General features: G+C 33.1%; 1 protein-coding gene and 1 long non-coding RNA gene across 6 annotated transcripts in view; one reads left to right on the forward strand and one right to left on the reverse strand.

Moving 5' to 3' along the window:
- The window catches only part of CYLD (ubiquitin carboxyl-terminal hydrolase CYLD), a 200,480-nt gene that overhangs the window by 34,812 nt on the left and 143,764 nt on the right, over window positions 1-21,904 (forward strand). For 3 of the 4 annotated variants that reach the window (XM_085827465.1, XM_085827469.1, XM_035358375.2), the window contains one exon: window positions 10,562-10,730. In XM_085827465.1, the coding sequence (XP_085683591.1) occupies window positions 10,562-10,730 (169 nt within the window). Of the gene's footprint in view, window positions 1-10,561; window positions 10,731-18,144; window positions 18,333-21,904 lie in introns of those variants that run through there. The other variant, XM_035358376.2, reaches the window with a different exon arrangement.
- LOC146999540 (uncharacterized) overlaps window positions 1-21,904 on the reverse strand; it is a 155,658-nt gene that overhangs the window by 32,829 nt on the left and 100,925 nt on the right. The window lies entirely within an intron of this gene.

The following is a 21,904-nucleotide window of genomic DNA, read 5'->3' on the forward strand; positions in this document are numbered from 1 at the left end:
CGGCAATTAGTAGCCAACCACTACTTTAACCGTCTCTGTTGGTAAATTGCCCTAAGGCGTTGGTACTTAAGTTTTTAATTAAGGCGATTTACGCCGCGCCAACTAGGCGAAACTTGTCAAATTTTGTGAAATGTAGGTGGAGTGGAGGGAGATGATTGGCAGGAGCCTGTCACGTGGGTGGTCACCAGCCTACGCGTACAATGAGAAATATTGGAAATATTAATAATTATCAAGTTTTGAAACAGGTTATCTAGATTGGAATAATTAAACTAATATCGCGATCTAAATGAAAACAAATGGAACAACTAAGTGCAACAGATTAGCTAAGCAAAATATTCAAATTCATCCTTTCTGTAAAACACAAATTGGACAGTGGGAGTCACCCTCCTGTGAACTGTTGATTGCAATCATCAAAGCGAGGGAATATATAGACGAAGTACAAAAAATAAACACGCTGATTGGTTGAAACTGGAAGCTATTGTTAGCGGAATGCTGATTGGTTGTTAAGATTGTGTTCGTTCGCCAACTCGGATGTAGAAAGGTGTGAAGCGGTTCGGCATGCTGGAGCTTGAATAGAGATCACGTTCCTCCAGCCTAGTGACGTCATGGTTGTTTTTCTACTCAACGCAATAAGCTGGTTTCTTTCGAAAGGTCTGGCTGGCGTAGTGGTTTCGGCGTTCGCCTCTCATACAAGAGGTCCCGGGTTCGATCCTAGGTTTTTTTTATAATTGATACAATAGGTATTAAAATAATTGATAAAATTAAAAATAATGACAAATAATTAAAATTAATGGTGGATTAAAAATGTAATAGATTAAATAATTAAAAATAGCAAAGGAAAGTGAATTAAATAATTAAAAATAAAGGAAAGTAAATTAAAACGGATCTCCACTGTTCAAATCAATACTGAAATTAATTTAAAATAAGAACGTAATTAAAAATAATAATGGATTAAGTAATAATGTGTTAAATAATTAAAATAAAGGAAAATGAATGTCACCAACCACGTGATGACGTCGTTGCCACAAAAAAACGGAAAAAAAATCGTCGTTGCCACAAAAATAAAAACTTTCAAAACATACTATCGTTGCCACACCATAAAAAAGAACTTTGATGATGTCATTCCATTACGTGATACAAGATGGCGTGGTGTCGTCACTTCCGGGGAAATTAAAAATGGCGGAGGCCACGCCCCCTGTGACGTCACTTCCGTCGGCCGGTTACGGGCACTTACTACTGACGAGTAACGTTTGTTTTATTGTTATATTGTTGGAGCCTCCAGGAGCTTACTAGTAATGTGAGGTAACCATCTGATTTGGCACTTTCATTGAAGAAATTATTTTATTTATTTATTTTTTCTTTTTTAAAGGAGATAGAAAAAAAATCTTTTACCTCGAGTAATCTCAAGTCATGGACAGTTTATGGACAGTTTATGGACAATCGGTACAACAGTTTTTATAAAAGGAACTGAAAAAATTTTCGAAGAGAGAAAGATCAAGGGAAAATATCTTTCTCCCACCTTGGACCGTTAGTGTTAATTACTGCCGCATTTACAGAGTAATTCAGATATTTTTTATTTGTTGTTGTTGCAGAGAAAAGATTCGTAAGCGAATTTAATAATGAAATAAATGACTAAATCGTAAGCGAATTTAAATAAATGACTTTGTTCAGAAACGTTATTTCATATTTAAAAAACTAAGGTGATAATTTAGTATTATATCTGGTTTTTCGCCAGTAAACGCCCTTCGTATAGCTAGGGAAACACAATAATAACATGAAAGCATTACCTTTAGTGCGGGTAGTAATTACCACCCGAATCTATGATTTTCTGCCAACGTTTTGGCAGTTCTGTTAACGAAAAGAAAGCTCTTAAAAATTTATGGTTAATTTTTCAGGCTTATCGATAATTAAAAATATCTTTAGTTTTTAAGATAAGAAATTTTATGATGGGCAATATTTAGCGATTAGTATTGAGGAATTATAGTTGAGTGTCTTAATAACACTCACTGGAACTTTGGATTTTAAAATGTAATTTCATTCTCATATTGAAATATAGCCTTTCAGTTGTGAATATATTATTATTTGTTTCATTTTGTTAAATAACATACTGTGTAATATCCGAGATGTTTGAACCATTATAATGAGGTTGAACCCAATAACTTTCATCTTGAGATGTTTCGAGAAATTAATAATTTGTTTCCTGCGTTGACAAAGGGCGAAAGGTATTCATATCAGTCAGTAACTTTTAAGCTATTGTATGGTATTTATCATTTCTCATGGTCGAAGCTATCTTATGATCTGAAGAACCCTTCAAAATTGGAATATTTATTTGTTTCATAATCTAATTAATGTCTCTAGTGTTTTATTGTTATTCTAAATTGATTAAGTATATGACGCGTATTATGTCACTGAATAAATTTTGATAACGTTGCATTATTGAGTTTGAGATATTTTAAATAAAATGTATTAAAATAGTTAAATTATTGAAGTTATCGTTGGCACAGTTTATTATCTATATGTAATAATGTACAAACGTTGATAGCGTAGATGTCGAAGTTCCTTAATGAAAAACTTGACAGATGAAATATTCAATTTTCTTTCAGTTGATATTTGTGGCAAAATTCGCTTGAGACTCTAATCGTGCCTATTTCAAATCATTTACGTTTTTGATAGCTTTGCAGTAAGAAGAAAAGCAGCCTTCTGCCTTCGCTGGAGAGCAGAAGCAAAGTGTATAGTTATCCAATATGGCAGCGTAGTTTAAGAGAAAGGTTTTGGTTGGAATTAGCTATGTCATCATCCTTATGATATGCTCAGGATTCTCCGCAGTGTTCTTCAGTGAAGGGGCGGGTGTGCATGAATCTAGAAATGACGCACCCCAAAAATAGTTATTAAGCAGTTTCTATTTTTAGAACAGAGCGGGGGAAATAACAAAATTAAAATGAATAATTAAGAGGTTGTTGCTAATTTATGTTATAATTTTGACTTTATACTTTTTCATCTTACATAATCCCCCAGAAAACGACAGCATGGCGACAGAAAAACGTTTTTAGAGGAAAAAGCCTTAAATCATTAGTAAGTGAAGAGAAATATAATTTTGAAAAATACAAATGAAGAAATTTTGAGCAAAATGGTTATTTAAATAATTGCAAAATATAAACTTTAATAATATTTTGGAGGCCTATTAAATTTTCATTGCAAAATTCTTTATGTTTATGCAGCCATAATTTATTTTGAATAATCATAAATATCAAAATCAAAAATCAAATCTCAAAATTTTATACCATACTAATCTTTACATTTATGCTTACATTTTAATATCATTTGCAACAGTATTATTGAAATTATGGTTTTTATTGTTTTTATTACATTTCGAATTTTCTTATTTTGCACAAACTGGAAGATCCCACAGCTTTCTCCAAATACAATCATATCCATCAATTTGAGCATATCCGCATTAACCGATTGATGTAAATTCACTGATTGTTGAAGAGGTGCTTAACTTGAAAAGCCTTTGGCAGGGGAATAAACGCATTCTAAAAAATGAAAATAAAAATGATTCTATATTAAAAAATTGCATTTTTTTATAAGGAAAGAGCCTTTAAAGTTTATGTTGCGAAATGTCCAGCTGCGGTAAGATAGCTTCCCAGGGTTGCCAGAAATGGCAGGGCTGCCAGATTTAGCCTTGAATCACCGATTTGGTGGCAATATGCCATAGACGGAGCGAGAACACTCTAGAACGAATTCTTACCGGTTTGCCCCAGAATGTTTTCGAAGGCAGGTCAACCGCTATAAATACCCTGCCAGTAGGCGCAGTAGCAGTTTATTGTAAAGAGTATCTTGAGTTCAATAGTAGCGTCTTGAGTTCCGAGAGCGATCGACAGAGTTGGGAGATGTACTTTAATACAAGTTGTGCTGGTTGGGAGATGTACTGGTCTCAAAAGTGGAGTTTGAGAGTAAATGCCAGTGACCCATTTACATGAAAAAGCCATGGCGGAGGAAATGAAGTTGACGGACTTCTTAGCATCTGCGATGAAAGCCGGATGTGAAGAGATGAAGGCTGAGCTGAAAGTCGGATATGAAAAGATAAAGGCTGAGATGGAAGCCGGACAAAAAGAGTTAGTGAACGAAATCAAATCGTGCTGAATAGAAATAAAAGTCGGACAAGAAAAGCTGCAAGACCAATTCCAACGGATGGTAGTGGACCAAAAGAAGGTTAGAAGAGACATCGTGGAGTTTAGAGAGAAAATTGCAACCAAAAATAGATGTGAAAATGACAGTAGTGGCATCTGAAGAATCAAAGGATGAAGAAATGAAGGAATTAGCTGAGTTGGGTGAGAAAGATCAAGAAATGAAGGATGCAACATCTAACGAGATTAAAGAAAAAGAACGAAAAGATGAAGTAAGTTTTTGATTCTCAAGTGTCTGAAGTTGAAATGGAAGAAAGTGATAATACTGTTTGTAAAGATGTAGAAATAAAAGAAGTGGCTAGTAAAGCATTTGAAAAAGGTGAAATAATTCATGGAAATAAAGTTCCTGCTTCTCAGGTGCCTGAAGTAGAGATGGAAGAAAGTGAAAATGCAACTGGTAAGTTGGTAAAAACTGATAGCGAAGTTGCTAAGTCGCAGTTAACAAGTATTGAACCATCTGAAAATTCATGTGATGCAGAGATGGGAGAAGCTGATGTACGGCTTTCAAAAGTGTTTCCGTGTATCAAAGTGTTTTAGTATTGCAGGAAAATGCATCCACTTCACAAACTAAGTGTGTCTCATAATACAAGTTGTACAGATACAAACTTGATTCTAAACCAGGCTACTTCTGTTTGTAAAGAATTGGATGTCATTTATAACTTTAATGCAAAATTTATAGCTGGTTCCCAAAAAATAACCATATACCAACTGCTAAAAACACGGTGCTGAACTGAACACATGATGCGAATAAGCTACAGAGTGGCGAACAAACTGTTTCAGATCTTCCTGTAGATGAACAATCTGAAAGGGAATGAATCTTCAGACTGTGGTATGCAAAACAGAAATACACCTGAAAATTGCAGTAAAAAAGTATTTAATCCGGGTATAACTTAATGAAGAGCCTGAGCCTGAAATTCATTGTGAACTTTAATTTATAAAATTTTAAATTGTTATGTGGTTAATTTGTGTATATAACATGTAAATATTAGTTTTTTTATCTTATTTGTTTGTTTTGTTACCTTTTGAATTTGGCTCTGACCAAGGATTGTACTACCCGGTACTTGCAGTCTTGGGAAGGGGACAGTGTTGCGAAAAGCTCAGCTGCGGTAAGATAGCTTCCCCGCAAAGCGAGTTTAGGGTTGCCAGAAAATGGCAAGGAAAGGCAGGACTGCCAGAGTTGGTGCGAAATCACCCATTTGGCGAAACAAATTGGCGATATACCATAGATGGAGCGAGAACATTCTAGAACGAATTCTTACCGGTTTTCCCCAAAATGTTCTGGAAGGCTAGCGCTTTGCCGTGAAACTGTCTTCACCAATATAGCCTGATAACCTGAAGGCTGTGTTGCTAATTTTTTCAGCGTGTTTGTTGTAGCATTTCGACGACTGCAACGCGTCTTTGGAACTGTTCTGTGTAATACTTACGAATAAATTGTGTTTTGTTTCTTTATCAAGTGTTATTATCAATCATTCCAAATCTACGAACCCATAGAACGCAATAATGTTGTTCTAGGTAAACAAGGGGTTAAAAAAATGGTAAAAGAGGGGTAAAAAGCTTCTTGCGCTAGAGGAGCAAAAGGAACAATTCTGATACCATAAAATTTTAATCATTTTCATAAAGGTTATATTTCAATAACTGAAGCCTTGCTTTATTCATAAAACACGTGATGTAAAATTTTAAAATCCATAGCACTATTTCAGTTTTGTTTTAGTGAAGTAACTGTAATTTAATATATTTTGATTGCAAGAAATAATTATGAAGTTCTGTTATGGATAAACATCTATTAAATTTATCACACACGAACTTGAAGCATATTCTTTAAACAGAGATGAACAATTTTCAAAAGCATTGGGAATGCGTAGTTGAAATGATTTGGAGCGTTCGTACCCTGATTTTTCGAAAACATTCATTAAATCCCTTTTAACATGAACACTATGCTGGATTAATTTTCGAAAAACTGATTTTGTTCGCTTTTCGATATTGAACAGATCAGGAGCGATGTTTCATATGGATGCAGAATAAAATAAAATTAGTAATCAGAGCAATCCTTTAAGCTTCAATCCTTTCGTTCAACAGTTATGTTAATTTTGTAGATAAACTGCACTTTAAGACTAATTCTGCACAGATGAACGTAATTTCAGACAGGGATTTCCGAGACAGATGATATATACATATAGAAAGAATTTTGTAAATATAAAAATTTTTAAATTCGATATTTAGTTGAAAACGCAAGTTTTAACTACCTGTACGTCAGGTACGGCATCTGTCCTTCTTTTATTATATATAGGTTATAGGAAGAATCTGTAAGAGCTGAAGAATTTTAAAATAGGTGTTTTATTGGAGATACATTTTTACCTTCGAGATCATTTGATCTTCTTTTGGGATGTTATTATATTTGTGTTCGCGCGAAGAAATATTCGTGAATTTTACAAAAGAAGTCACTTCAGAGTTTTTCTAGATACAAGCTTGAGAATAAAATAGTTGCCATACTTCTACTGGTAATTTCATATCGTATTTGTGATTTTAGTAAAATGAACGTTTGTGCAAGGTTTGAGGGCACACTTTTTTTATTTCCTTGTAACGAATGCGTACAAATAAACAATCAGACTCATTCCCATGATAGTATAAATATGAATGCTTTTGTCAATTTTAAATCTGTAATGTATTTAAAATTTGTGGATTTGTATTGTAATTTATTATGGCAATGTGCTCGAGGATTATTTCATACAAACTGGAACTGGCTATTATTTACATTGGGAAAAGCGAAAAGAACCTATACAACCATTCCCCAGCGAAATTAAAAGCGAAGCTAAATTGCGTATTTAATGATCTTATTTAAATAGCTGCTTTGGGTAAAGAAAATAACATGTTATCATAAAAATTTCCTCTTTTTTTTTTTTAATCTTAATACAGTTAAATTGTGCGAGTTAACTATAACGTCTTGTGTGCTTGGCTATCATAAACTGAACCCGACATTAGAATACTTTTTAGAGAATAATCGTAGGAATTATTGTCTAAAAAGTCTTAAAGTACAACAAAGTCAAGAAAAGGGTGTAAAGAACCCTTTATTAACTCAAATAAAGTTCACAGATAGCACCAACTCGCGCTTACAAAACACTTTTAGCTTAACTCAAAAGATAATGCAGCCTAATGGCTTCACAGGTTAATTATCGCGTAAGCTGGCTCCGATTGGAAAAGTCGGCGTAAACAAGCCGAATGATAAGAACAGCTCAACGCTACGAAATCTAATCGCTATAAAATCAGAAATAGCAACTTACCCTTCAGGCGGGCAGAACACGCTCTGACTTCCAAATTCTTCCCTTAAATACTAACAACTTCTTTGTGCCTCATTTGAATATACACGCGCTAGACGATTTGCATTCTGGCCAGAAAGCGTGAGTTGAAAGCAAAAGCGATATGAAAGTCGCTTAAACATAAAATAACTATTAAGTAAATTAAATAAATCCCCACAAATCTAACCATATCTTGGGAGTATTTAAAGTAGTTTTCTTTCATATCAGGGCATTTTTACAGGCGAATTTTTCAAAGATTAAATGCTTCAAGTCATCCATTTCTTGGAATAAAAAAATTATAAAATATCAGTTATATAGTATTTCGTGGATGTGTAAAACATTACTAAATTGATTAAAAAAAGAAACCAGATAAAATCAGCGAGATTTTGGAAATTTATTTTCATTCAAAATAGTTCAGTTTTGTGCTTCAAGAAGCATTTCGGTTGTGGTACAACGCTTGCAGCGTTTTTTTTTTTTTTTTTTTTTTTTTTTTTTTTTTTTTTTGTGGAAATAAATCTAAAAAGCATCGCTTGCAGTTACTTAGGTTTTTAATCAAGAGTTTCTTAAACATTCACTGATTTGGCTTAAATGACTTTAATCGCAATTAAAACAGTGATCTTTCAGTTTGTATTTCAGCCTAGAAGTAAATAAATAATCACAGAGGGACAAATCTGCAAATAGGAAAATGCGGGGCCATTAATGTAGAATTTATTTTTTGCCAAAATATTTTCCCAAAGCAGTTATAGCTTTGGGCTTGTTGATGAAGTAACCAACTCTTATCTCTCCACTCCTAAGATCTTTGGAAAGAACTCCCTCATTTACATTGTTTTGTACATTAGGATTAGAGTAAAATTTTTGTCTCATGGCGATATTGTGATCCGATTGTATCCGGCGGGCATCTAAGATAAGGATTGCGGGCCGGTTGGACACGAGTAACGTAAAGCATTAAAGTAATATTCATTTGGCCATTTTAACTGCATCCGACTTTAGTGGTAATTCAGATAAAATCGGATAAAAAAAATTAATGATTGGATAAATACAAGTAAGGTTAAAAAAAATCAAAGCACTAAAATCAGATTTATTTTTATTTCCTTTTGAGAATATTTTATGTAAACAAATTTATATTTTTATGTTCTTTACGTAGCTTTTTTCGTTTTTCTATTATTAAAAAAATATTTGGATAAAGAAGGCATAATAAACGCATATACTTAAGAGGGGATGATGAAGATTAATTGGCTAATTTTGGGATGAAGAATGTTTTAATTTGTTGAACAGGAATGAGAACTAAGTGACGAAAATGACCAAGTGATATTATCGCAAGTAAATATGGAAAAAAAAAAAAAAAAAAACTAATCTATAGTTTATTGATACAAAGAAATTTGATCTTCGCATGAGTGTTGTTTTAGGTAATGCCACGAATTTTAATCAGTAAAAAATCGTTTTCGTTATAAATGTAGGAAAGTCGCGAGTTATTTCATTTTGCATTCAGATTATACTTAAGGGTTATTTATAAACATTACTCTTTTTAAACTGTTGTCAAATTTGAATAATTGGAGGCAGTTTTGCTCTTTAAAATAGCAACTTCTATAGAAATATGGGTCTACATTTTAAAATCAATATGCCGAATTATATAAATTTAGAACACAAATATAATAATATACTAACTGGTTCAGTTTCATATTTGCGTTTTAAATTTATAACCTGAAAGATGTTGGGATTAAGTTCTCCCCTCTTGAATTATATTTCCATCATGGAAAAAATATTTCAACTTAAAAACAAGAAGTTACTATGAAAAATGTTCTTGAAGTCAATTTGTATTTTTAAATTTATAAAGTGAATTTAACCTTAATTTAAATTGATGTATTGAATCACAATTTTGTAGCGTTTTGCTCAGTGTCTGATGTTCGAGCTATTAATGATTGTTTAGGATTTATTTTCAATCCTTGCATTTTATTTTTATTTATTTATTATTATATTATTTATAGCACTTTAAGATGTTTTGTAATACTGCAAAATTTTAATTTGTAAATTTTTTTAAAATTATTTTACTAACAAATCTGTTATAGCTTTTTTAATGCATGATTTGGGCAATAAGCTCAAAAATCAGATAATCTTCTTAGTTATTGCAATTTGTATTATTTAAAGCAAAGAAAAATCCAGGTTGTAAAATCTCGATTTAGAATTTAACAGCCAAGTAGAGGAAGGCTCAGAAGAACAATTTTCATAGCGTATGTTTCAATCACGGCAATGATGTGCAATTTACAGGATAAGTGTATTAATAAATAAACAGCCCGTTCTAAATTTGAAAAAGGACCTTTTTAATGCATTTTTATAAAATAACTATTAGTTAAATATAGCCGCAGCTATATGGGTGATGATAAACTGAGCAACTTCAGAAATAGTCCAAACAACTGCGAATGGAGAAACGATTCTATAAGGAAGAGTTAAATAAAAGAAAAACCATTTATAGAAGTATTTTGTTACGGTTTTTGGCCTATTAAATGGTTGCTGTATTGTTTAAGTTTTCTTTATTGTTTAAGTCTGTTTGTTATGATGTAAAACAGCGTTGAGTTTTATGTGTACTTTCCGAGAAAAATAGTTTATTGTTCATTGGATTAAAAGCCTATATGCTTACGTTTTTGTGTCAGATTTTCCCGAGAATTTCACAAAAAGACATTATAACTGGATGGCAAATTTTGATGCAATCTATTGGTTTTAATATTTTTTAAACATGATTTTATGTTGTATAACCCGAATCATGTTCGGTTGAATGACAGTGACTCTCTAAAGCAGCGGTTCTCAACCTTTTGATTTATGCGTATCATCTAAACAAAAACTGAAAACCTTTAGTACCACCACTCTTGAACAAAGCTCAGATCGCATAAATTTACGAGTGTTAGAGAAAAAAGTCAATCAGGATGTTGGGGTTTTAATTTTTTAATTTAATAGTTGAAAATACTTTGCTTCTTTGCGTACCACCTATTTTTCTCTTGCGTACCACCGGTTGAGAACCGCTGCTCTAAAGTATAACGAGTTGGTATTTTTTTCCTAACAGTTTTTTATTATTATTTTTCTTTTCAGGTTCATCCGGAACATGGTGTATGCGACGGTAGTCTGAAAGGAAAACGGTATTTCCAGTGTGCTAGCAATAACGCCATTTTTGTTGGTATAAATAGACTGCGTTTACATTTAAGAGGTTACAAATATACACAGAGTGGGAATATCGTTGAGCATGCTGAACACAGGAATGGTAAGTGTGGTTTTGTTTTTTGGTTGCAAAGCTGATTCCAGTTTTCAAATACTGGAATCAGGAAATGCAAATATTTACAGTTGCAAAATAGAAATCTAACGTATATTCTAATGTAAAATATATCGCATTTCTGTTTCATGGTATTTTTTATGAAGTTAGTAATATCTGGGAATCTCTTAAGTAATTCCATCCTGAGGTGGCAACATTCATGAAAATTTAGGTAACTGGTGTTGCGATTCTGTCCAAATGAACTCATGGCTTGGTCAAGTCTGTTGTAATAATAAATAAATTATATCCTAAATGCGATATTCAAAAGAAAAACGCTTTTATTCTGTAGGGTTTATATTTATTTTAACTAACATTTATTTTAAGTTTAAACTATTTTTCCTGTCAAGCCTTACTTTCCCCTGGAATTGCCAATGCCAGAGTATGTAAATTTTAGTAGAACGCGCAAAGTATTCAAATTCTTAGCGGAAGTATTTTGAGTTAAATAGAAGGGAAACGAGTTTGAAAGTGTGCTTTCTTGCTTCACGAGTGTGGAGGTTGCTAGGTAGAAAGTTAAGAACCGCGCGTTTCGGCCTGTGTGCTTGCCTCGGCAGATAGTTGAATATTTCAACTTAATATTCAGAAAGTTTGCTGTAATATCAGCTGTATCTCAGAACGCGGTTAGGTTAGTTACGTTTAGAGAGCCTCGTAGGTAGTAACTTGTTATTATTTATTTTTAGTTTCTTATTTTTATTTTACCGCCGGGTCGGCGTAGTTTGTGAGCGTCAAGTGCACGCATTTGTAATTTCTAAAGTTGAATAAAAAGGGATTTAAACCCTTCTCAAGACTTTGTGTACTTTCCAGTTCATAGCAGTTACTACTGTTGTTGCGTGCGGGTTGGGGCCGCGCAACATTACAATTCTAATGGAAAGGAGATAGATTGTCAGCAGAGAAAAAGCAAATATATTTGAACAACTAGAGAAGCAGAACCGTATAACTCATGGCTATTCATCAAATTATTGAATGCTAATATTCTTCAGATTAATATGTCTCCCTCCGTTAGAGGTATGTTTATTCTTCTTTTGCTGCCAAAAAAAATACAGTAATTGTGAAGTATAATTTTTGCATAAATTGATAAATTCCAGTTATTCCTTTAAGCTTTGTTGTAACTACTTTTTTTTTTTTTTTTTTTTTTTTTTTTACGTATGTCATATTTGTGTGTCAACACACATTGAATTCGGGAATTGAATGTTAAAAAGTCAGAGATACCTACTTAATAACTTGCAACTTCTTTCTTCACTATAATATTTGATGTAATATAGTGTCTGCGTAGTGGAGTCTTTCTCCTTTAGCCTAAATAACGACAATATTTGATGTGGCTACAAAATGCTGAAAAATACTGGGGCTGTTATGTAGACTATTTTGATTGAAGGCGAGTTCAGCAATGTTTACAATTCTAAATATTTAATGGATAGCTCTGCAAGGCTTTAAACGAAGTTTGCATGGTATCTTGTAAGTGCTGAATTAGGTTTAAATTTTTCAATCAAGTGCACTATAGAATGCACACGGAAGTCTATAGAGTATTGACTTAATCAAGGAAGTTACATTGTTTTGCTAATGCGAATCGTCATCACAGGAAAACATTCTGTTCATATACGGATGTAAGTGGTCTATTATAAGATCTATGTATGCCATTCCGGTCGAGGTAAACTGTGTTGCATTAACGGTCTCAGAAGAACGCATCTCATACCTGATTTAGCCACCAATAGTTTGTGACAAGTCTTACTTTAAGAAAACCTATGATTTCTTCAATCAGCACGGCATAAGAATACACTTATGTATTTGAAACAGCTGGTAAGCGGGATTTGTATGACAAAGCTGCTTATTGCCATTACTTAAGAATTCGGGGAAGATATTTTGTGATCCACCTTCTAAAAAAATTTCTCTGATGATTTCCTGATAATAGCAGTGATTCTCAACTGACTGCCTTCAATCTTCATACCGTACAGTAAGTATACTGTAACGTGTGTACGGGTTCGTAATGAATTGATTGCACATAGAACCAATAATAGCTTGATGAAATTTGTTTTCCCCCAAAGAAACACTTTACAGTTCAGGAATTTTTCACAAAAATACTCTTACAGCTTTTCTGAGTATGACAGAGCACAATCAGTAGTTACTTAACATTTCAAACTACTAAGAACTTTAAACAGCAGGCAATGTAAAAGCCTTAAGTGCGTAAGCTCGGACAGTGATATCTAAGTGTTCTCAATATACTCTGAGCTAAACTCTGAATTAAAGTCTGAACTAACTAAACTGATGCTGTCTCCGGTATTAAATAGTTTACCATTGTCCATCGAGAAATTTCCAATACCTCAGATTTCTCGAACTTGCTGGAAGGCATGTGCAGTTACAGTTACATAAGGCCGGATGCAGTTAATAGTTTTCAACACTGACCTACTGAGCAACTTTCGACCTAAGTTAGCCTAAAGGCAACAAACGGAATATGTTACTCAGAGGTAAAATCATTTACTATCTTCGGACAGATCAGTCGGGCATTAATTGTCAAAGTCAAAATTTCAAAGTTTGCATTTGTACAAAATACAGAGTTGCATACATTGAAGAAATACATCTGAAGTTGTTATATTAAGATTTTTCAGAATAGTTAAGACAATAATTGACAGCCGCCTACAGTAATAAACATGGTAACAATAAATGCAAAACTTTTAAAGTAGGATCGAACCGAAATGTTGCCAAATAATCGTCAAATTTGGTTACTTTTGACGATTTCTCACCAAATTTAGGGGCAAAAATTACTCGTCAAAACCATCGCTAGTTTTGAGCTATCTCGCCAACCATTTACTGCAAAGTTAAAGGGACTTACCCCTGTAACCTTATTTTACCAGCGGAGCTTCGCGTTCTCGAGGCTTTTCTAGTGATGACTTATGACTCAGTATTGAACTGGTCTGTGATTTGACGTAGTATTCCAATTCTTAGGATAATTACTGGCCTTCATTTTTGGTAATTAACAGCGAAGTAGCTCGGAGCCTACTGCCTATTTTTTTCAAACGTCTCTGAATGTCCGTATGCTGCTGATATTTGATCCTAGTTCCCCATTACTACTGTTGTTTATGAAAACCGAAGAAAATGTACTGTCTTCGGAAGAAAATGTACTGTACAACCGAAGAAAATGTGTGAAAACTGAAGAAAATGTACATGGCCCGAGAGTATTTAGTGACCGAAGATAATGACGTTGGACTCTTTATTTTACCTCGATATGATATTATTCCTTTTTTCCATATTTTCTATGGACTTCACCGAACTATAAGAGAATTATGAACTCACATGTGTTCGAAAATCTTTAAATGTCATGTTATACTGGGATAGCGAAAACCATTGCGGGTACCCAAGAGAGCGTTCGCATCGCGCCTGAACCGAAGATAATAAGGCTACATGTTTTATGGCTCCTTTAATCTGTCCATTATCAAACGACCATAAATCTTCTTATGTCTCATTATTAGAATAACTAAATTATTACAAAGGAGGCAAAAATGGTGTAATTTATCATATAACCATTATGTGTATTCTATGGACGCGTTGATGGATTGAAAACTTAAACCTTAAGAAGCCATAATGCTCGATATTAGCTTTAAGGGATTCATAAACAATTTTTAGTGCTTGGTAGTACAAAATTCGATTAGGAAGAGTAGAAATTTTTGTTACAAATGTTTATCAACATTCCATTATTACTTATGTTAATTTACAAATTAAGTCTGTGACTCTCTTTTGAGTTTGAGTAGGAGGCGAAATGTTCTCAATAGCACTTGGTCCAATTATATTTCAACGTAAGTTAATAATTATACTACGCATGGATAGCGCATTTAATGACTTCTATCTCAGATGACCATGCAGAATTAATACTCGTTAGCTAATATTATGTACGTTATTATACCGTGACTGAATATTTCAAACAAGTCTTAATTAATCCTTTGATGGCTATTAGCAAGCTCAGCTCGCAGTCAAATTATGCAGCGCAGTGGTCACAAACAAACTAGCTCGATTACATATTTATGATAAACAGATATCTCTCGTATTTGGGAAGAAAGATTTGTTTCATCTCACAACGGCTGAAACGTTGTGTTAAGTTATTGAAATATGACAAGGCACACGAGGGCTATCTGTCTAAGGGAAGGGATGCTTTGTGGAGTACTTTCTAAGGCATATTGGTGCGTATTTACACTACGCATGGGAAAACCACGAATTCAACCATACAGCCAGTCTGTTCACCTGGGTTTGAACCCGGATCGAAGTACTAGTATTTAGCTGTCTTATCCACTCCGCCGTTAAAGAGGCCATACTGAAGAGTGTCTGCTGAATCAAATCGTATTTCTGTGATCCCTCCTTGGCTAGAATTGCCAAGGAGATGTGATATCTAAGATATGAGAATATTTAATATGTTTATTAAAAATGGATAAAGCATCGAAGAATGTCTGGACTAGGAAAATGGACAAATAAAAATTTTTCTCTCAGAATCGATTTTATATGGCGTAAATACTGTTGTTTGACTTCTGAATTAGTAAATACTGTGTTATTTTCATTTTGTGAATTCGGACATAACAAAACAGAGGGATATTGCAGAGCAACCATGTTTACGGTTGAGTTTCGAGCAGTGGCTTTCGGACTAAGACTTATATTCCAGATGCCGCACGTTTTACAATTGTTTACTTTCAAGAAGTAAATATATTATGCAAAATTCTTCAGAAGTTTTAAGAATTTTGCATAATGTATTTACTAATCTTTTTGAGTTCAAGAATTTTGAGAGAAATTGAAACCAGCGATTTGATCTGAAGAGAAACTTGTGCTATTGTCCACCATTTTTTAAGGATTTCGGTTTTGCCGTGCCAGCTTTCAAATGAACTAATTTTGAAGCTGAAGTTTTTTTAAAGAGATGCAATGAAACATCGGTTCACTTATTTAATTCGTTCCAGAAAGCTGTTCGCCTACCAAAATGTTTGTAAACCGAAACAATTTTCTTAATATAAAATTCATTAATTCGTTCTTGAATCACAGGTGATTGCTTATTTAAACTTTGTAACAATATTTTGTGGACACGTTTGCAACCTAAAACCGACGGAAATCATTAAATATAAAACGGAAAACCTAAACATAATATTAAGGGATTAAAACAGATAAAAATTTAATTTGATTTTACTGTATTTGTATGGAGGAGAGGGGACGGCGTAAGTGAAAAATGGTGAGTTAGGTATTTGGAATAAAAGCAATAACTAAAAGTCTTTAGAGACATCTTCTTTTGCCTTTTCTTCGTCTCTAATAAGAACCACTTGACTCTGCTTGACACTCACTTGGCCTATGTTCACTTGAAATTTGTGTATTTGGATTTGTTTTTGCCTGCATTTCAAAATTTTACTATAGTTCATGACATTTTTAATGATACTTCGCATCTTGTAGCTTGGTATTGCTTTATCAGGGTGATACTGTTTTACGAAAATTTTGAATTTTATCTATTTTTTAACACATTTCACGCATTTTAGAGCTGATTGTAATTCTTTTCTTTTTGTTGAACTCATTTTTACTGTTTTGTAGTAACTTCTCCACGTCTTCATTGTTAACTTCCGAGCTCATGATTTTGAGTAGAGCTACAATACCATAGATAACAACAACAACAAAAGTCTCAAATATCAAAGTTCCTACCTGTTAACCCAACTGGCCATAATTTTCTCCACACGGAATTCATGGTTCTGTAAGTCACTTGCTGCCAGACTTTGCTAATGGTAGTTTGCAGTGGAAAATGTTAAAATTGTTTTCAGAAGTCCTTGAGTGTTAATGATGTGGCACATGGTTATCTCAAAGCGCCTTTAAAAGTCATATGTTGCCGACTTGAATGTTCGTAACTCGAGATGCCGTTGTCATTCGAGGCGTTTCTTACTGAGGTACTTCGTTTGTGAAACGAACTTTTCTTGAAAGTAAAGTGTTCATGTTCTGAGGTTCCACTGTATTATCAAAATATACGTAAAAAATTTTGTTTGGCTTTTAGATGTCAAGATTTTATATGAAAAGCCTTTTTCTTTTAAAAAGAAATTAATTCTTCGTTAAATTTAGCCTAAAATGTATTTATTTGTAAATAAATTTATAGTTTGTAGGTTGCAAGGAATGTCAGCTACAGAATATTAAAAATAGTTTCACTATTTCTTTATATCCTGTAAATTATCATCTTTTAAATATATAAACAAATATTATATAATTGTTGTCGAGATCTGGAAACAGTAAAATTTTCCGGGGAAAAATATGTTTAACATTTGCGAAGCCTTATTGAGGCGAACGCATCTCAACATAACCATAAAAGAAGCCATTCAAAATCAGAGCTGAGCGTCATTCATATTAAAAGGTTAAGTGTGTTTTTCATCAACATTTGAAATGTTGTCTGTTTATTCGCTAGAGATTTAAATTGAAGTATCTTAAATAAATTCCTGAAATGAAATAATTTTCGACCTATCGGTGCTAAATCTGCGACCATATTTCATTTTTAATTTTTAAACACAGGTAGCAATAATTTGAAATTTTTGCTAATTTCAGTAATTTAGGAATTAAAACTATTTAGTAAGGTTAAATTCATTTTAAAACTTCTTAACTACTAGAGAACTATATATAAATTGCATCTTAGCGTGCTTTGAGTATTTCCTTTTATTTTAATAGACTGTGTAAGATACCTTTTTATAGTATACATTAAAATCGTATTAACAGAGTTTTACTCATGTCATCGATTGTGAGTTTCGTTTTTTCGATTTTTTTTTTTTTTTGGTTACTTATAGAAGCGAAAGTCATATATTTGTCTTCATTAGAAATTGTTTCCTCTCCCCTTTTTTATTTCTATAAATGTGGATTATGTACAAAAACATCTTAAAAAATCTCTAGGCTATAAACTGAATGTTATGTTATATAGTACTTTCTTTTTTAATAATATAAAAGAAGTATCCTTATAGATGTATTATTATTATTATTTTAATTAATAATTGGGTTATTATGCGATAACCAAGTGTAAAATATTTGAGTCGCATGTATGTAATATCTAAATATATTGCAATGGTACAGAATTAAAAAAGAGTAATTAGGCATAGCTGTTTCGTCTGGTTTTAAAGTTTGATTTCCGAGAGCCGATTGTTAACATTTTAATTTATTCCTTTTCCATGGATTTACCTTTTGTGCTTATATAAAGATTAATCGGATTCCACGTTATCGTTCTGTGGTTGTCAACGCGATTTCTGTGTACGATCATAACTGGAGAGAACAGTCATTCGACCTTGAAGCAAGCAAAATAATGAAAAAAGAAAGAAAGTAAAATGGCTTTGTAGTTTTTCACGATTGACGATCACCATTCGTTCCCAAAACTTTGTTCAGGAAGCGTGCGTCTGTTATGTCCGCAAGTTGCCTTCCGTTTGCATATTATTGCAACTTTTTTGACAACCGCTGTTTCGAAAATGATGGGTGCTGTGAAAAGGCGGACTAAATTGGATGTTTTGAGTGGAATTCTTTCGTCTGCAGGCACAGAGTGGCAGCGAAGGATCGTACGCCCTCACAATTATTCAAGAAAACTGAATGGTAAATCTTACTTGTTTGCAGTTTTTTAGGCTCTTTATTTATTTATTTATTTTTTTTCTTTTTGGAGGTTTGAATTTTTGGTTATATTGGTAAGTATGCAATAAACCACTTCAGATAAATCATTTGTTTTCGATTATTGCATTATTTAACCAAATACAGCTTTATTTCTTAGTAGTTTACTTCTAGGTGAGATTGAATTTTTTTTTTTTTTTATTTTTGTGGGGGGCGACCTGTAATAAAACCCTTAGTCCCCGCTACTGTAATCTTGAATTAACTTAAATTGCTGTCATATCTTTTTGAATTTTTCTTACTAGTTGAAAGCATATTCTCATCTTCTTTTTAGAGATCACAGTTAGAAAAAATATTTTCGTCTGTCAAAAGCAATATTTTTTTTTCAGAAACCTCTCCTTTTTCTTGAGGAAGGGGGGATGCGTTCTTAAACATTTGATTCAATTTTTCACTAAATCAGGGTGTTAAAAAAGTCACCATCAAAAGATGGCAAAACGTTGTTTCATTTATCGAGTTTGACTTGCTTTGGAACCTTAAACTAGTACCAAGCTCCTAACAGACTTGGAGCGAATTATCGCTTGGTCCGAAGTAACATCAGAGTCTTGAAAAGGATTAAACAATCTTTTTATTAAAACAGAACTTGAACAGAAATGCACATCTTGTGCTAACATAGTCTTAGCTCAGTAGTCAAAGACTACGCAAGTTATTTTAAAACTAAGTTGGCTCAGAACTTCTCACCGGCGTGACAATTAAATGTCGGCAACAATAACGCAAGTCGCAGAATAATAATCGTATAACTCCTTCTGTAGGAGTTATAAAAGTGTAATTCTTATATATACTAGGTTATTCGGTTAATCTTCGGATTATGGTAACTTGGCGATTTTGTGGCGAAAATTTGGCGACCAACCCTGCTAGTTCTTTTTTTTTTTTTTTGGACGCCATTTTGTTTTCACGAAGTAAAGGTTTTTTTTTTTTTTTTTTTTTTTTTTTTTGAACTTTTATGGAACAAAAGTGCTTAATCATGACGAAGATTAGGTGCGAAATTGGGAGAAAGTGCAGAATCGCCCACTGCTTACCGCATTTTTAAGAATTGCACATACACGGTATCCATGTACACGTCGACCTACTTTCTTTTAAAAAAACATCCCAGAATTGCACTAAAATGGCATTGCGCACACTCTTGACTTTATCCATGTACACTGCTAAAGTCCTATCTAGTAACCTTTATCGCCTTACCAAAATGTCGCCAAGCTACCTGTTATCATATTCCAAAGATTAGCCGGTTATTCTTATATATTCTATAGTTACAGAGATGGCAAAACCCAGTAACGTGCCTCGAGAGACATAAACGCTGTCTGTTTTAAAATCCCAAAATCTCGACTTAAATCCCTTCAAATTGATTTGCATTCTGGTGAGGAAACAGAAAGAAGAAGTTATACTAAAAGCATAAATCATAATAACTAGTTAACTAAAATGATAGTAACCGTTCACATTGGTTGATGTTTTGGTTGAATCATGAATTGGTAATGTGTTGACCTCTGAATGAGGAATGCTGAACCATGAATGTTTAATATTCTATAAAATAATGAAGCAGACTATGAATAAAATAAACAATCGTGAGATAAGACAGGCAGACTTAGAGGACAGAGGAATACAGCAACAGATGGATTTCGCAGGTTTTACAGCTCGAAGTATTAAATACTGAGTAGTAAGGGGAAAGTGAAAGATATGATCGGAAGCTGTAAGAATTTCGCTCACCACACCAGTATCTCATTTCCATAGTTTCCCAAAAAAATTCATTGCCGTCGTTTTAAGCAAGTTTTTACGAGCACCCACAAATCGTTTTTCGAATAGTAGTAACTCTTAATATGCGATCTGAAAGCTATTCAGAAGACTAAAATTAGTTCCCAGCTTTGCATGTTAATTTTTTAAATTATTATATATTTTATTAGTACATGTAAGAATTATGCTGTGTGATGTTTATGGGAATCTTGAATAGGTTATTTGTTAATTATTTATATTTAACTTGATTATGGCTGTTTATTAACTTGATTATATTTAACTTGATGATTTATTTGATTATGGCAAATCCTCGAAGGCTATCTGCGTAAGGCAAGGAATGCCTTCTTGAAGAACGTAACGGAAATTGCCTGGTATACACGTTACACATGGGGAACACCACGAAAACGCCCATGCAGTCGATTCGAACCTTCGACTGAACTACCAGTGTTCAGCGACTTTATCTCTCGGCCGCTGGTGGGCCTTATTACTTCGAAGTATGCATTAAATGAAGACCCAGAAGAACGGATTTTGCCGTAAAAATGGGTGTCTTCTACCTTTAGTTTTTAGATTGGAACTAAGTTTTCTCAGTTATGCAGTTTCATATTTTCGTAGAAGGTGTGGTGTGCTCTCCCCGAGTTCTTGTATCAGTTCCGAAAATCGACCGCATATGCTTGAATATGAAAAATTAAGGGCTTTGTACTATTAGTAATTTACAATTGATAACTAAAATATTTTTCAAGCACATAAGACACATCCCGAACCTTCTACTTTTATTGGCTAGAAACGTAAGGATAATGAATTTAATGCGCTTGGTTAAGTTTTGTCTGAAAATTACAATTGAATGTTTATTCTTGTTTTTGCTACTAGAATTTATATTGTAGAAATGATGCGATAGTCAGTACGTACATCATGAAATGCTCCTGAATTTTCTTTCTTCTGTTAAAAGTAGGTTTATAAGCATGTTTAGAATTATAAAATGTAAATGTAATGCTGAAATGTTACGGTAACGTGATTAGTAAACTCAAGTGAAGCGCTGATTCCTATGTGCTAGTAAAAGGACGTGTGATCAGGACGGAATAATGCTGGGATTAGATGGGAGATTTTTAGATCAGAATGGTCATAAAGTAGAATAAATGTAGTGAAAATGATTAGTTTTTATCTTGAACATCGGAAACGATGGTATTTGTGATATGAACTGGAAAATCCACTTATATAAATTTATGTGTAAATGCAACCATGCAAATATACAAGTAAAGGCTTTTCTGTGTCAAAAAATAAAAGTTCGGTAACCTTCAGGAATTGGAAACCTGCTGACATATTTTTGGCAACTCTATACGATCGATATTTTATTTAGAATTTTTATTCCAATTCATAATGATGATAAATCTTAATGCTTATTTCAGAAAGAAATAAAGGCGTGTAACAATTTGATTATATTGACTCCTAAATTTGATTATTCAAAGGTAAAATAATTTAATGAAATTTCCTCAGTAGCAGTGAGTAATAATACTTATGTATTGGGGTAATACGTTTATGATTTTCTGTATGACAGTTGTATGTTCTTCATTTTGAAGAATACAAAAATGATTGTATAAAACAACTTTTTACTTGTTTCTAAATGTAGATGAATAAAACTAGCTGATAGCTATCTACAAATCCTGAGTCAGTAATTATATTATCGCATTTAATAGATAAGAGTTGAGTTTATTTCAGATCTGTTATGATGATTATAAAAAGGTTATTTCTTTAATAGATGTTAAGGTATATTTAAAAACTATCCA

Source organism: Stegodyphus dumicola, chromosome 1 (assembly GCF_044657685.1).
Source record: "Stegodyphus dumicola isolate Sdum_Otavi_A_Nest chromosome 1, ASM4465768v1".
Classification (NCBI taxonomy): domain Eukaryota; kingdom Metazoa; phylum Arthropoda; class Arachnida; order Araneae; family Eresidae; genus Stegodyphus; species Stegodyphus dumicola.